This window comes from Lampetra fluviatilis, chromosome 22, assembly GCF_964198595.1.
Source record: "Lampetra fluviatilis chromosome 22, kcLamFluv1.1, whole genome shotgun sequence".
NCBI lineage: Eukaryota > Metazoa > Chordata > Hyperoartia > Petromyzontiformes > Petromyzontidae > Lampetra > Lampetra fluviatilis.
In genome coordinates this window covers 3,260,380-3,275,883 of record NC_136296.1, presented here as the reverse complement: position 1 = coordinate 3,275,883, position 15,504 = coordinate 3,260,380, and the positions used below count along the sequence as shown (strand labels likewise).

General features: G+C 47.3%; 1 protein-coding gene across 2 annotated transcripts in view; it reads right to left on the bottom strand.

Moving 5' to 3' along the window:
- ATRAID (all-trans retinoic acid induced differentiation factor) overlaps positions 1-15,255 on the bottom strand; it is a 40,463-nt gene extending 25,208 nt beyond the window's left edge. For both annotated transcript variants that reach the window (XM_078866280.1, XM_078866281.1), the window contains exon 1: positions 15,093-15,255. In XM_078866280.1, the coding sequence (XP_078722406.1) occupies positions 15,093-15,197 (105 nt within the window). In that variant the 5' untranslated portion in view covers positions 15,198-15,255. The remainder of the gene's footprint in view (positions 1-15,092) is intronic.
- Between the last annotated feature and the right edge of the window lie 249 nt (positions 15,256-15,504).

Sequence of the window (15,504 nt, the reverse complement as noted above, 5' to 3'; positions counted from 1 at the left end):
TTTAACCTACTCACGCCGGATTGTGCCCGCCCTCACAGTCGGGCATATTTGCGAAATACACCACGCCGCCGTTGACCCTGGCCATTGACCGAGCAACCCAACGTTCCTACCAGCTCCCTCCACAGGAATGTGTTGTTGTCGAAACAGAGTATCACAACGTGGACATCCAGAATAAATGCTGAATTCGTGACCCAAACATCGCACCTCCCTGGCTTTACTCGAAGACACTGGTGGAACCATCAACTGTATTAGAACTTCAACAGGCCGCTGCGCAGATCCCCTTCATGAATTGAAAAATAAAGGCAAGCCACAGTGTGACCATGTAACCCAAACTATGCACCATATTGTAAACCACTGTAGTCTGCTCTACTTCAATGCATGAATAGCAAAACGACACAAACTCTCTCCTGAAGACCCTCGCAGCTAGCAGAGCCTTCACATTGGCACTTAGCTTCCACAAATATTGCCGAAAGCAAAAAGAGAATTAACGGTTTGGACACGGGCGCCCGGTGCTATTATCAGAAGCATGCGTTCAGCACGAGCTGTTTACAACGCTAGGCCAAAGTTGGCAGCTTGATCATGACAGATCTAACTTAATGGCAGCGTTGGCCCAACGTGAGCGTGTTTACTGGGAACCCAAGTGATTTGTTGAGCAATTATTCAAGCATGTGAGCTAGTTGAGAACCCATTTAGTCAGGTGAGAATCCATTTAAGAGCGGGTGAGAATAAAACTTGACCGGGTGAGAAACCATTCACCCAGGTGAAAACTCATGAATCCAGGATAAACCCAACCGTGTCATGTTGGAGTCTGTTAATTGGGGGGCACATAACAGACCTTAAGTCGGTACCCATCCACTGCTGGAGAAGAGCCCCGCTGCAATGATGCTACTACCATTAGCTCAGTGCATCTCTTGTCCGAACACTCATCTACTGCATGCACATGCACTTCTCGATGCTGCACTAAGGCAGGGTGGTGCCGTGGTTACAGAGCTAGACTTGTAGTTCAGAAGGTTGCGAGTGCAAATTGTGGTTGAGGAAATTATTCAACTCATCACCCCTTCTGGATCAATGAGTATTCCAGTGTGTAAAGTCAACACAGGTCATCCTATGCACAATGGTGCAACCTGGAGAATGTAGAATTTCCAATGCTGGATCAGAAATGCCCACTGCTCATTAGAGCAGGGAAACACTTAGTGCATCCATATATTAACCCTGTCCAATGTCCTCCAGTGTAAGAGACCCATTGAATTAACTGTTAATTAGGGATCCTCTTTTTTGTTGTCCATTACTGAGCTTTTCCGATGACCAAATCACCCAACGATGGGTGACCACCAAGCACAAACCGGTTGTAACAGACGGCTGCCAGGGCTATGTGGTGGGCAGCAGAGGACATTGCAGCAAAACCAATGACCAATATGCTTCTCAAAATCACAATCAGAATATGTATTCTTACTGGAGGAATCCGATGAGCTATAAAGATCGTTTTCACAGATGTTCAGTAGGGGTGGGTCAGAACGTTCCAACAATATACAAATAAAACTAAACTAAATTTCGATTTAAAGCTTTCGTGACTGCAGGGATTCATCTTCTTGGTTCTTTCGGTAAAGTCACGTAGAATTGAAATAATAAAATAATAAAAATAAAACATAATAAAATAATTCTCATGACGTTTCGGCCACAACGCAAGTAGCCGTCCTCAGGTGGAGAACAGGTCTGTCTCCTTGACAGAACAGGTCTGTCTCCTTGACAGACCTGTTCTCCTGTTCTCCACCTGAGGACGGCTACTTGCGTTGTGGCCGAAACGTCATGAGAATTATTTTATTATGTTTTATTTTTATTATTTTATTATTTCAATTCTACATGACTTTACCGAAAGAACCAAGAAGAAAAAAAACTTAACTATCTTTTATCTTATAAGGCAAAGCCCACTGAGCTCATTTTCAAAAGCAACCTGACCACAAATGATAGCTCAACGATGTGGCTTAACATGTGTACACTTATAGCAACCAAATCATCTAAAAACACGCTCTTGTATCTGTGCTCCACACATTCACTAATCCGCACTGACGTGCACGGTGAAACCATGGTCAAATAATCCTGATGGTCAAAACAGCATGGGGAGGACCTCACTCAGTGGTGGACTAGCAGTCGCCGCCCGCTTCGCGGGTGGTGTGTATATGCTTGGTTGGTGGGGAGTTGAAAGTGGCTGGACACAATAGACATGTTTTGGTGATTGTTTTATGTTTATTTTTGTGAGGTTATATGCATTTTTATGAGACGCTCAATCGACAATATTAAAGAATGCAAGTTATTGAAATATAGAATGCAACTTATTCAAATATCTGGCGATACACGATATTCTTCGTGTACACTCCGTCTTCCTCCTCGTCGTCAGGTCCCTCAATAAGCGCCTTGATGTTGGATCTTGCCGTGACTCGCGATAGTGCCACGTACAATTGGCCGTGCGAGAAGCATGGCGTTGGTAGATATAATCCCAGGTTGTGAACAGTTTGCCCTTGCGCCTTGTTGATGGTCATCGCGAAGGCTGGGACAATGGGGAACTGTTTGCGCCGAAGTCGAAATGGGAAGTCCTTCGTGTCCAATTCGCGGCGGATATGGTTCTCAAGCAGCGAGTCCAAGACCAAGTGTGGGTACTCGGAAAGCTGCGGGAGGTCGTCAAAGTCCGACAGAGCCATCCCACCTGCCGTGAGGAACTCGTGGAGGCTGTGAAGGGTCTTGAACTTTACCATTTCTTTTATTTTCTTTGATGCTGCTAATCCTGCATAATGCACGGGTATAAGTAGTACTAATCACATACCGGCATTTCCCATATCCCCTCCCTTTGATGCTGCTAATCCTGCATAATGCACAGGCATAAGTAGTACTAATCACATACCTGCATTTACCATGAATATGCTAAATACCTCTTGATATGCAAATTCTTTTGTCAAGGCGCCCTTTCCCCCCCTTTCAACCCAGCTTATATATATGCTCCAAGCACATGTGCTGTTTCATTCAGACACTGTCGCCTCGACAGACCTGGTTTTCACCTGAGGACGGCTGCTTGCGTTGTGGCCAACACGTCGTGAGAAATGTTTTATTATGTTTTATTATTATTATTTTATTACTTCCCTTCTTCGTGACTTTACCGAAAGAACCAAGAAGATTTACCATTTCTTCTTTGTTGGTCAGCTGGCGGTACTGGTACTCGTAATCGCGAGCCAATTCGTCGTAGAATTTATCCCAGACAGCCTTCGTATCTGCTGGCATGGAATACAGCAGAATCGTAGCGAAGAGTTGACGAAGCTGGTACGGCATCTGAAAGAGCGAGGCTTCTTCCAGACACGCAACCCATTCGCGATTGCTCTCAAGGTAGCCTGCTCGCATGGCTGCTTCCAGCGGTTTCTTTTATTTTATTCGTAACACACCATCCATATGCGCTCCACCATCCACCATGCCCTTGCATCGCAAAGACACAGCTCCGGTGAGCGTGTGCGCCATCCACAGTGACATTGGTCAGCAATTGCACCGTTCCGATCGCACACAGGTTGGCCCCTGCATCCTCCGTCTGTATTTACACACACAGACAGATCCGCTATGGGGCCACCTATTTTTTTCGTATAAAAAATGTATTTTGTTGGTGTTTTTACGTTTACGTTTACGTATTCCCATTGTGGGTGTTTTACGCATGCATCAGATTTTTGGGTTCCTCATATATGGTATCAGAGGTGTGGGTCACTCCATTTCTCAATCGAACAATAACGGGGATCGTTTCAGTTATGACAGCTTGCAGATAGAAACATAGCATGATCGTATACTAATAATGACAGAATTAGTACCCCAGTGGAGGGCATCCCCCACCCGGCGCTTCTTACCGGTACTGTGAGACTTACAAATCCAGACCCTCTACTCCTCCTGAACCGTTCACAATACCCTGTGGTAGTACCATAATCATCTCAATAAAGCGATCACTTTCCAATGCCCATTTTGATCCCGGGAGTTACCCGGGTGGTGTCACACTGTACTCATTGTTTTAGCATGTCGCAAATTGCGATATGGCTTGTGCAACGGCCAGAGAGTGACAGCGGCGGGGGCCGGGCTGCAACCTTTTTAGACAGTTTATACATTTCAAAGTGCATGGGATTGGCACTCCAAAACATGATAAATGTACAGTAACGCCAACTGCATCCGTGCCAAACATGATACGCGGACACATGCTGCATATTATGCAACACATGCCCTTAGCAGCAGCAGCATGCACAACATCTCAATTACACAACCGAAGTAGACAGCAAGCCGTCCATGGAGACGTGATCAACGTCAATACATAATAATGGTAATAAGCCGGATAAACCAAAAAGTACCCATTCTACCCATCAAACAGTCAGCTGGGTTGCCCCATGGGGGTATTGACCCATGGGCGAAACTGTAGGGGGCGCTACGCAACTGGCCGTGGTCCCGGCAGGTGAAGCTGCCAGCTCAGTCCGCTAAGACTTACTGTATAGCGACCCCTGCCTACTCGTAAGGTAAAGTTGTTTGGGGACTCCACTAATCGCAGCACGCAGCACCCATTTTTTACATAAATATACGTAATATTAGCGTAACTACCATTCGCACACTTGCATACACACCACACTCACACAGCGCAGGGTCTGTGCCCAGTGCACTGCACCACTGCGGCGCAGACCTTGGCAGACCTATGCTATCACACAGCGCTTACCTTCTGTGTGCTTCTGCATGTTTGGAAATGGACAACTGACTGACTGACGCGTGCTGCCGCCACAAAGTACGCAGGTCACTTTGAGGCAATTAAATGTAAGGGATAATTAATTAGTCCAATGAGATTGAAGGCAACACCGACAGAATTTCTCGAGCGCTGGTTTGATATGTAGGGCGGGGAACTGTGCAGGGCCACTTTGCACACACTTGTTTCGGCCCAATGAAAGATTAAGCACAGTGGTTTCAAGAGAATGGGCGCAATATTGATGGAGCTGCAAACGAAAGAGTGGTCAGTTTTGGCCACTGGGGCGTCGAACCGAACCCCACCAATAATGAACAGATTTGATTGAAAGTTCTGGAATTGAAAATGTATGCGGCTATCTGATTAGTGGAGGGTTCTTGGTTGCACCCGCGGACGTTCTTCGTTGGGGAGATATCGCCACCAGAACGCAGTGTTCGGCGGGTGCAACAGCAACACTGTACCTACAGTAGATTTTGCGTTGCGACCATCACTGTGAATATGGTGTTGCGTGAAAGTAGGTGCAATTGTTGACCGAAGAGACGCTGTTGTGCGGCAGGTTTATTTATTTATATTTGTCGAATGAAAGTGAGCTGTGGCTTTTTGCCGGCTGTTTTATTAATTTTTATCGACGAATCAGAGCTAGCTGTTTGGGCGGGTCCGTAAATAAATTAACGTCCAGATACGCACGCAGACGACCAAACCAGCGTAGTTGTTTAAGAGATTGACGATAGGGAACATTGTTTTGCTCATCAGCTGGCACCTTCTTCCAGCAGCATGCTCTGTAATCCATATGCTTACTGGTCCCAATATGAAGGCCCGATACATGGACAAATTAAAATCGATTGCAACAATTGAATTTGCCCATGAGGAGATTTAACTGCTCGGGGACGGAAGCAGGTCGATGTGAAATAAACGTGCGCTTGAAAAAGGTTTAAGCTTAAAGGAAACTCGGCTCAATCTATTTCAAACAACTTTTTCTTTCATATGACAGAAGGGAAAAGCTAACGTTTCGAAACGTCTTATAGTTGAATGCTAAGTTCTTTCAAGGAGACAGTAGACCCTGTACGGATTGCAGCGACAACGCCAGGATGTGCGTTCGTCGGTGACTCATTGGGTGGTTCTTACTTCACCACAATCGCTGTACGGCGATTCTTTGATCATCCATTTGCGGAAGGTGCACTCGCATCTCCCATGCTGCATTCGAGTGCGGTTTAAGCGAGGTCCATAATTTTCGAAGGAGAGAGAAACCCGGTGATCCCAGTCAGGTCCTCAAATGAGGTTTTTGTCTGCCACGTCCATAGCCCCCCGCGATTGCATCCAGCCGAGTGCTTGAAAACGGGCAAAACAGTTAATGGGTTACAAAACCACAACCGCTAGCACAATACAGAAATACACACAGTTATTTGACGGACCTTACATATCATATTAGGCAATGAATCTGCTTAGTTGACTGCCCTTTATTATTTTTGGGAGCTACAGCTGCCTCAGTTTTTACACATAACCTCAGGACAGCTGGAAGGTACGCATATAAGCAGAGAGCGCAGCTCACCGCAACTCAAGCCATTATCATCATACGTTACACGGTATGCATGTAATCATTCACCACATAGTGCGCAGTTGGATGGATTGTTAAGTTTCAGGATTGTGATTCAATTCAGTTCTTCATTTGCATCATCTCATTTGGACTGTTATTTTGTTTGGTTAGTCTCAATTGTCCAGTTTAGTTTGCTTTATTATCTGAAATGTAAACATTTGCAGGTGAACTGCAAATGTTTGCATCAGGACAGCAGGTCTCAACCTGTGGGGCATGCAACCCAACGACCCCCAGAAAGATTTTCATGGGATAGGGGGTACCGGCTGTGGTATGGGGAAAATGCAGGAAAAATTGTGTAGGTTTATGTGTGGGGAAAGTCAGTGCCACATTGTGATCACTCTGTATTGAGGTCATAATAAGATTATAAATATTGAAGTGGTGGAGGGGGGTGGCATGGAGACAAAGTGGTCTTCGTTGGCATGCCACTACACCAAAAAGGTTAAGAACCAGCGTTTAGAGTAAGACAGGAAATAAAAATGTGCAGTTAATTTGTAACTCATTTCCATAACATATAAATATGACCGAGGTTTTGCACCAGCTTCTCATGAACCTCAAAGACCTCCTCCATCCCGGCAGCAGCCTAGCACCCAGCCAGTGGCCCACACGCTTCATCGAAGCCCGCAACCTCCTTCAGCACGTACGTCACCAACAAACTTGCCAACACGTCACGGCCCCCACGGCCCCCACCCCCCCCCAACTCATCCTGCTATATTGCAATCCTTTTCTTCTTGCCGATGCTGCCGAAGGATGTCTTCGCCCTAATCCAAACTATTTACATCTGGTCGTCTCCGATGAACACCCTCACAAGTTCCATATTCAAACAGTGTTCCACAGAATACTCCAGAATTCTCGCCAATCTCACCAATGCCTCTTGTACAGTTGGGCTTTTCCAATCCTCCTACAAAATTGGTCAAGTAACCCCGCTCGAGAAACCAGGATCTGTTGTTTTAGTCATCATGCGGCAATATATTGAAAAACTTTGTTAGCTTTTTTATCTTGATTTTAAGCGTTCGTGACTGCAGGAAGCCATACTCTTTGGTTCTTTCGGTAAAGTCACGTAGATATAAAATAAAATCAATCACGACGTTTCGGGCGCAACACAAGCGCCCGTCATCAGGTGGGAAAGCATGATCTGCTGCTTTATAAAACAGAGGTATTGGAATTAACCAGCAAATACAGGGTAAACAATGGCAAGCTTTGCTGTAATAATGCAAATAACTTGTATTACATATATAACAAATACTAATTTCTAAATGTAAATGGATACTTTTCTAAATTCTCAAGTATTCAAATGTAACGCTCATGAGAAATGGCGGAAATTAATGACTTAAAAAAAAACCTACAGCACAATAGTCCAACAGACAATTCTCTTCCCCGTTTCACACATGGAGTCTCAGTTTTGCTTAACACATCATAGGGTGTCTGCCCCCTGTCGGAGAAGCAGGTTTTCAGGTTTACCGAGAAGTTGGTGTCGGCCCTGTCACCGATGACTGCACAACGACACTTAGGAGCCATTAATGCAGAGCCTATCACCAAATCACCCAGAATGGGGCCAACCTCAATAGATATCAGAAACCAAGCAAGGCTGAGCCTTGACGGTGCTGGGATTATTCCACTCTTGGTATGGCAGTAATATGTTCAATGCAAATGGCGAGTTCTGCTAGCCATGAGAGCTTCAGGAGAAAGTTTGTGTATTTTGATCTTCCTCTGTTGAAGCAGCGCAGACTACATTGGTTAAATTTTAAAGCTTTCGTGACTGCAGGGATTCATATTCTTGGTTCTTTCGGTAAAGTCATGTAGAAGGGAAATAATAAAATAATTAAAAACCATTATTTCCCTCCTACGTGACTTTACCGTAGAAGGGAAATAATAAAATAATTATTCCCCTTCTACGTGACTTTACCGAATGAACCAAGAATACATTGGTTTACTCATAATAACGTTTTTCTTGGGGTTACATCGCGTAAATATAAATGTGTTGTTAACCCACCACCACCACCCGACGAAGCCAAACAGTAAGGTTTGTCACGTAAACAAAACATGTCAATTAGTTACTACTTCAGCACACCGGTCTGTTGGAGAGTAAATCCACAACATTTACAATTTGAGTGCGACGCTTTTCTGGTAATTACAACCAGCTTCCCCATAGCACGTTATTATATGGTCCATAGTTAGAGATGCATGACCACAATCACACTATTCTGGCTTGTTTTTAATTTTCCTTTTAGAAAGGAGATGTGTACATTGGCCTATTGATGTTTGTGATCCGGCTGATGGAGGAATGCAAAAGCCAGGAGGTGCGATGTGAGCATGAGGATGACTAATTGACATGCATTAAACAGATGTTGTAAGCCGTTAAAGAAGAAGTCGCTCACATATAGTAAACGCTGCAGTAGAAGATGTAATCTGTCAATGTAAGTCTCTCGGCAAAACAAATCTGAAATGAAATGCTACTCGTTGAGGATGGATAGATGATGATACAATGATAGATGAGACAACCAAGAAGTAATGACTCCGTGGTTTGATGAAACTATTAAGAGACTGAATGACGCTGACAGGAGCTGCTGATAAATGATACTACACCAGGTTGAACGCTGACCACATAACTGACGATGCCCACAGACATGACCCTCAGCAGTTACAGCTAATTTGATTTAAGGCAGCTGGTTGACTACTTATCGCTATGCCATGCAAATATTGGTCACCTGCTTGAAATGCCTCCTAAATGCAAAGAACAAAAGAATTGCCGATACAAACTCAGAACACATTCTCTTCTAATGTATCACATCAAGACGAAACTTAATTCTAAACAGCAATCCCCTTTCTTATTATTCATAATTGCTGTCTTTCAAGTAATTTTCCAACTCCCTTACCTGTGCTGATCAAGATATAAGGGCGCCACAGTGGCAAAATGTTAACTATCTCACCTGGTATACAGGAGGTCGTGGATTCGATCCTGACCCTGACACCTATATATTTAATAGTTAGCATGTTATCCCCGTGGTCATGTGGAATTTTCTCCGGGTCCTCGGGTTTTTTCCTCCACATTAGAAACATGTGTTTAGAGTATTTGGCTGCTATAAATGTCTACATGACAAGCCACTTCATGAAGCTATCATTTATGGTCAGGTCGTTTCTGAAAAAAAGCAATATAGCTCAGTAGGACTTACCTAGTAAAATAAAAGTTTTGTTTTAGTTTCAGTTTTTTTGTCATAGAAAAATACCAAATCCCATTTATAACAGTGCTTTCCTAGTTCGTGCTGACCATAACATTAACATCCAGCACCTCCGATTGGCACGGTTGGCTACGTACGGTGCGAAATAAGTTCAACATACATACTAACATTTCCATCTCTCTGCTCTTTCCCTGTAAACTAATGGTAACCATTCAGGTCCTATGATTGGTCAAGCTCCCCTCCATGTCCCTTGCACATAATTGGCTGCCCTTGCATCTGTATCTATGAATCCCCCGCCTCCCATCACGTGCTCTCATTGGCTACCTGGGCGGAGTTCGTCCTGCAGACAGCCAATCAGCATCGTTAACGCAACACGGACTACAGTAAAAATAATTCAAATGTACAATGCACATTCAATCCTAGGATCCCAATGTGCAATGCATGAAAAGCAGGAAATAATAATCAGAACCAGGGCAACCAACCAAACTAAACAGGGAAGACCAGTTTTTAGAGATGAGTTTTCAAAGCAGACTTTAATATATCTACCGAATTCAATAACCTGGTTTCAAGTGGCAAGGTCGTTCCATAGTTGTGGTGCCACGCTAACAAAAGCCCAATCACCGAAAGAGTGCAAACTAGACCTGGGAGTGCTGAACAGTTGGAGATCGGAAAATCTTCAGGACTGTGATGTAATATATAAATGTATTAGTTCCTGCAAGTAATGTGGGGTAAGACCTGTTAAAGCCTTATAGGTTATTAGCATTATCTTAAAATCCACTTGGAATTTTACTGATCGCCAATGAAGAGAGAACTGGTGTAATGTGTTCACGGAATCGTGTATGTGCAAGCACTATAGGAGCTGCGTTCTGAACAAGCTAAAGTCTGCCCAGTATTTTGCTCGGAATCCCAACAAGTACTTCGTTGCATTAATCAAGTCGGGATAACACAAAAGCACGGACCAGTCTCTCCAAGTCAGCCTCAGAGGATAAAGACTGAACAAACTGAACACCAAGGTTTCCGTGCTCACCTGTGGGGCAGACATCGTGACCATCCATCAACACACGAGGCGAACCAATTTTAGAAAGATGCAGAGGGGAGGCGATGACTATGACTTCAGTTTTATCGGCATTGAGTAGCAGAACGTTTTGGCGCAACCATGAATGCACGACTCTTAGTGATGCAGACAACGCAGAAGAAGCTGCTGCATAGTCTGGTTCTAACCAGATATAAATTTGAGTGTCATGTGCATAGCAATGGTAGGATAAACAAAAATATTGGAGCAAAATACCCAAGTGCCATGTAGATGATAAAAAGTGATGGGCCAAGCACAGATCCCTGCAGAACACCACAGAGAACCAGTCTAATTGACGAAGTACCTTCGACTTTGTAAGTTAGAGTGGAACCACAACAAAGCTATGCCAGAGATACCCATTGAAACTTCCAGTCGCTCAAGGAGAACTCTGATCAATGGAGACAAATGCCACACTTAGATCTGGCAGAATGAGGAGGCTGACAAAGCCTTTATCTGCTGACAAAAGTAAATCATTGACCACCCTTACCAGATCAGTCTCGGTGCTATGTGCTGGTCTGGACGCCGATTGAAAGTGGTCAAATAGATCGTTTGAGGACATGTGCTGATGTAAAGGAGTGACGTCCGCTCGTTCCAGAATCGTAGACAAATACAGAAGGTGAGATAATGGGCGAACATTTTCCATAAGCTCGGGATCAAGACCCGACTTTTAAAAATTGGGGTGACCGCAGCTTTCTTAAAAATGTCAGGAACTGTGCTGGTTTTGAGGGACCTGTTGAGAAGACTGATGATGAACGGCCCCATTGCAGCCTAGAAGGGAAGGGATCAAGTGGAGAGCTGGTCAGTCGGAGACCGCAAATAAAGAGATGAGTTCCGCAGTTGAAATTGCGGGAAACTCAGTCAACAATGTGCCCTCGAACTGAGCCAGAGGCAAGTAGGAAAGAGAGGGGACAGAGGGAAGAAACAGTAATTTGGACTGGACCATTTAATATTTATCGTGAAAAAAACTGTTTAAGATATTTAGTACAGAAATCAGCAGATAAGTGGGAGATTACGTTTGGTTCCTTACTCAACTAGTTGACTGGTACATGAAAATAATGTTTGTTACCACTGTTTGCAATGCGACCTGCAATGTAGGTGGATTTAGCCAAGGCAATGTTGTTAATGCATCGACAATCAGAATATTTATTTATAGTGAAGGAATGCGATCAGCTATGAGGCTCTTTTTCACAAATGTTCAGTAAGGGCGGGTAAGAACTATACAACAAACAATGCATAAACACGATGGGTGCAAACTAAAGCAAAGGTAAACAAATCACTTAAAATATACAAATAAAACACAATTTTTGTTTTTATCTTACCCAGGTAAAGCCCACTGAGCTATATAGATTATTGTTCAGAAACGACCTGGACACAAATGAGAGCTCAACGAAGTGGATTATCACGTGGAAATATATAGCAGCCAAAACACAATAAACGCACGTTGATTCTAAATGTGGAGGGGCAAAACCCGGAGGACCTGGAAAAAAATCCACGCGACCACGGGGAGAGAAACACGCAAACTCCAACTATACAGCAGCAGGCGTCAGGATCGGGATCGAACCCACGACCTCATGTATACCAGGCGAGGTAATTGCCATTCGTCTGTTGAAGGGGGCACATACTATAGTGGTTTACAAAGTGCCACAGTTTGGGTTGCAAGACCACAATCGCACTACCGTGGCTTGTACCTTAAATTGTTTCATTTATGAAGATGTTGCGCAACGGGCCTGTTGATGTCCCGATGGATATTGATGTGGAATCCCGGAATGGATTCCAATAATTTCTTTGTTAAGTTACTGAATCGATTCTATTTTGGTACCAATTGGGGTCACTCACACCCCACGATAGATGCCCAAATCTTTTGATCGAAATTGCACATTTATTTATTTCATTAATTCGACACGTAACAGTGTACAGTATTTAATAAGCATCTTAAAAAATCCGTTGTTGAATGTACACTCGACTACAAGCGCCGTCGAGTCTCATGTCAACGTCAGGTATCACAACACATTCAGAACATTCGGCTCGTTCTAATCACTTAATTATTGAAATTGTCCATGCTGCATTAATCGAACGATAATATATTTTAAAGCTAAATAAATGCTCTGTAAGACCTGTTTAGTTGAAATCGAAATCCGAATCGATTCCATCAGATTCGATATTATGAATCGAATTCGGAATCGAAAGCACAGGGAGGTCCAGATGTTTTATGACCCCCATTTAATTCTCTAAAACTTAACATTTGTTAAAGAAAGGTTTATTTAAACCAGAAGTTAATATGCGGGGGTGGGGGGGGAAGAAACATGTTACGGGTCAATTAATTGGGGGGGAGGGGGGGTCACAAGACATTGGACCGACCTGTACTACAATAATCTAGTGATGAGCCACCACCGATGTCCAAGGCAGGAGGCGGGTGCGACATTCAGGAGGGGCTCGAACAAGCACGCCGCTGTTGTTGTTTATTCTGGCCTCACTCTGTTCGCACAGCAGCGTTCTGCCGCCCGATCTGTGCGAGTGAGATCTGATCCTTGGATTTGGTGGTGGTCGTGGTGAGGCAGAGATTCCGGGGTTGACGAGTAAAGTTGTTTTCGTTGGTTAAGGGGCCGTTCATAAATGACGTCACGCGATTTTGGACGATTTTTGACCTCCCCCCCCCCTTGTCACACGACGTCACAAAGTCAGACCCCCCCCACTCAAATATGACGTCACAAAGCTCTGCCCCCACCCCCCAAATTAAAGTATGCTTCAAATCGCTTTAAACTATTGTCATTGTAGTGCGTATTTAATGTGGCGCTGCACTCTGATGTTGTAGGAGAAAACATTTTAAAGTTGCGCATTTTGATGTGACGTCACATTTCTCAACCCCCCCCCCCCCCCCCCCTAGGTGCGTGACGTCATTTATGGACGGGCCCCTAAGAACCCCGCGTACCCCCAACACCGTCTCGCAGTTCGGGGGGGGGGGGTTGTGGATTGGTGTCAAAGTGTCGACGTTCCGGTCCACAAGCCACATGGCTCCCACCATCCCGGCCACGTCACCGCGGCACTTGTGCCAGGCTAGGTGCACTCCGAGGCGTCTACGCGAAGTAGCTCCGAGCTCGCGTGGCCGTGAGCGTCCTTGCCGCCACCCGCGGGGCGACAGCCTTCACAGCTCCACCACCAGCACCACCACCACCAGCAGAGCCGGCCCAGCCACTAAGCGACCCTTGCAATTGCAAAGGGCCCCGTGGCCAGCAGAGGACCCCCTAGAGTCACTGCTAGCTAGTGGGTGAAAAAAATCATACATCAAAGGGGCCTCCAACCAAATTTTTCTTAGGGCCCCCAAAGGTCTAGGGCCGGTTCTGACCACCAGCACCACCAGCACACCACCACCAGCACCACCACCCTAGCACCACCACCCTAGCACCACAACCAGCCCCACCACCACCAGCCCCACCACCACCACAAGCCCCACCACCACCACCAGCCCCACCAGCACCACCACCCTAGCACCACCACCAGCCCCACCACCACCACCAGCCCCACCACCAGCACCACCACCAGCACCATCACCAACAGCACCACCACCACCAGCACCACCACCAGCAGCACCACCACCAGCCCCACCACCACCACCAGCACCACCAGCACCACCAGCCCCACCAGCCCCACCACCACCAGCCCCACCACCACCAGCACCACCAGCACCAGCACCACCAGCAGCACCACCACCACCTGCACCACCACCACCACCAGCCCCAGCACCACCACCACCAGCCCCACCACCAGCACCACCACCACCAGCCCTACCACCAGCACCACCACCACCAGCCCCACCACCAGCACCACCACGACCAGCACCACCACCAGCACCACCACCAGCACCACCACCACCACCACCACCAGCCCCACCACCAGAACCAGCACCACCACCACCAGCACCACCACCAGCACCACCACCACCAGCCCACCACCACCACCACCAGCCCCACCACCACCAGCACCACCACCTGCACCACCAGCATCACCACCACCAGCCCCAGCACCACCAGCCCCAGCACCACCACCACCAGCCCCACCACCAGCACCACCACCACCTGCACCACCACCACCAGCCCCACCACCACCACCACCTGCACCACCACCACCAGCCCCAGCACCACCAGCCCCACCACCAGCACCACCACCACCTGCACCACCACCAGCCCCACCACCACCAGCACCACCACCTGCACCACCACCACCAGCCCCACCACCAGCACCACCACGACCAGCACCACCACCATCACCACCACCACCAGCCCCACCAGCACCACCACCAGCACCACCACCAGCCCCACCACCACACCACCACCAGCCCCACCAGCACCACCACCAGCACCACCAGCACCACCACCACCACACCACCACTACACCGGCGTGTGTGTGATTGGGAGGCGGTTGTTGACGGCAGGGTTGGAGGAGGGGGTAGTGGCGTGAGGCGATTGTGGTGGTGGTGGGGAGTTGAGGAGCGGTGCTGCGAGGGGGTCTCACTTCGGCATGCGCCATCGTCGTCCAGTGCCCTGCGAGCGCGACGTAGCAGAGAAGAAGCAGCAGCGAGGAGGAGGAAGCGGCGGCGGCGCTCTCCGTTGCGGCCATTGTCGGCGCGTCTCGGTGTTTAGCTTCGCGTCTCACGTGACTCGCGCTCGGGTGACGTCACCCCCCCCCCCTCAACAGCCTCCAACAGCTCCCCCCTCCCACAGCCCCCCCCCCCCAACTGCCTCCCCCCCTCCCACAGCCCCCCAACTGCCTCCCCCCTCCCACAACCCCCCCCCCCAACAGCCTCCCCCCTCCCACAGCCCCCCAACTGCCTCCCCCTCCCACAGCCCCCCCCCCCAACAGCCCCCCCACCCCAACTGCCCCCCCTCCCACACCCTACACCCTCCCGCAGCCCCCCCCCAACTGC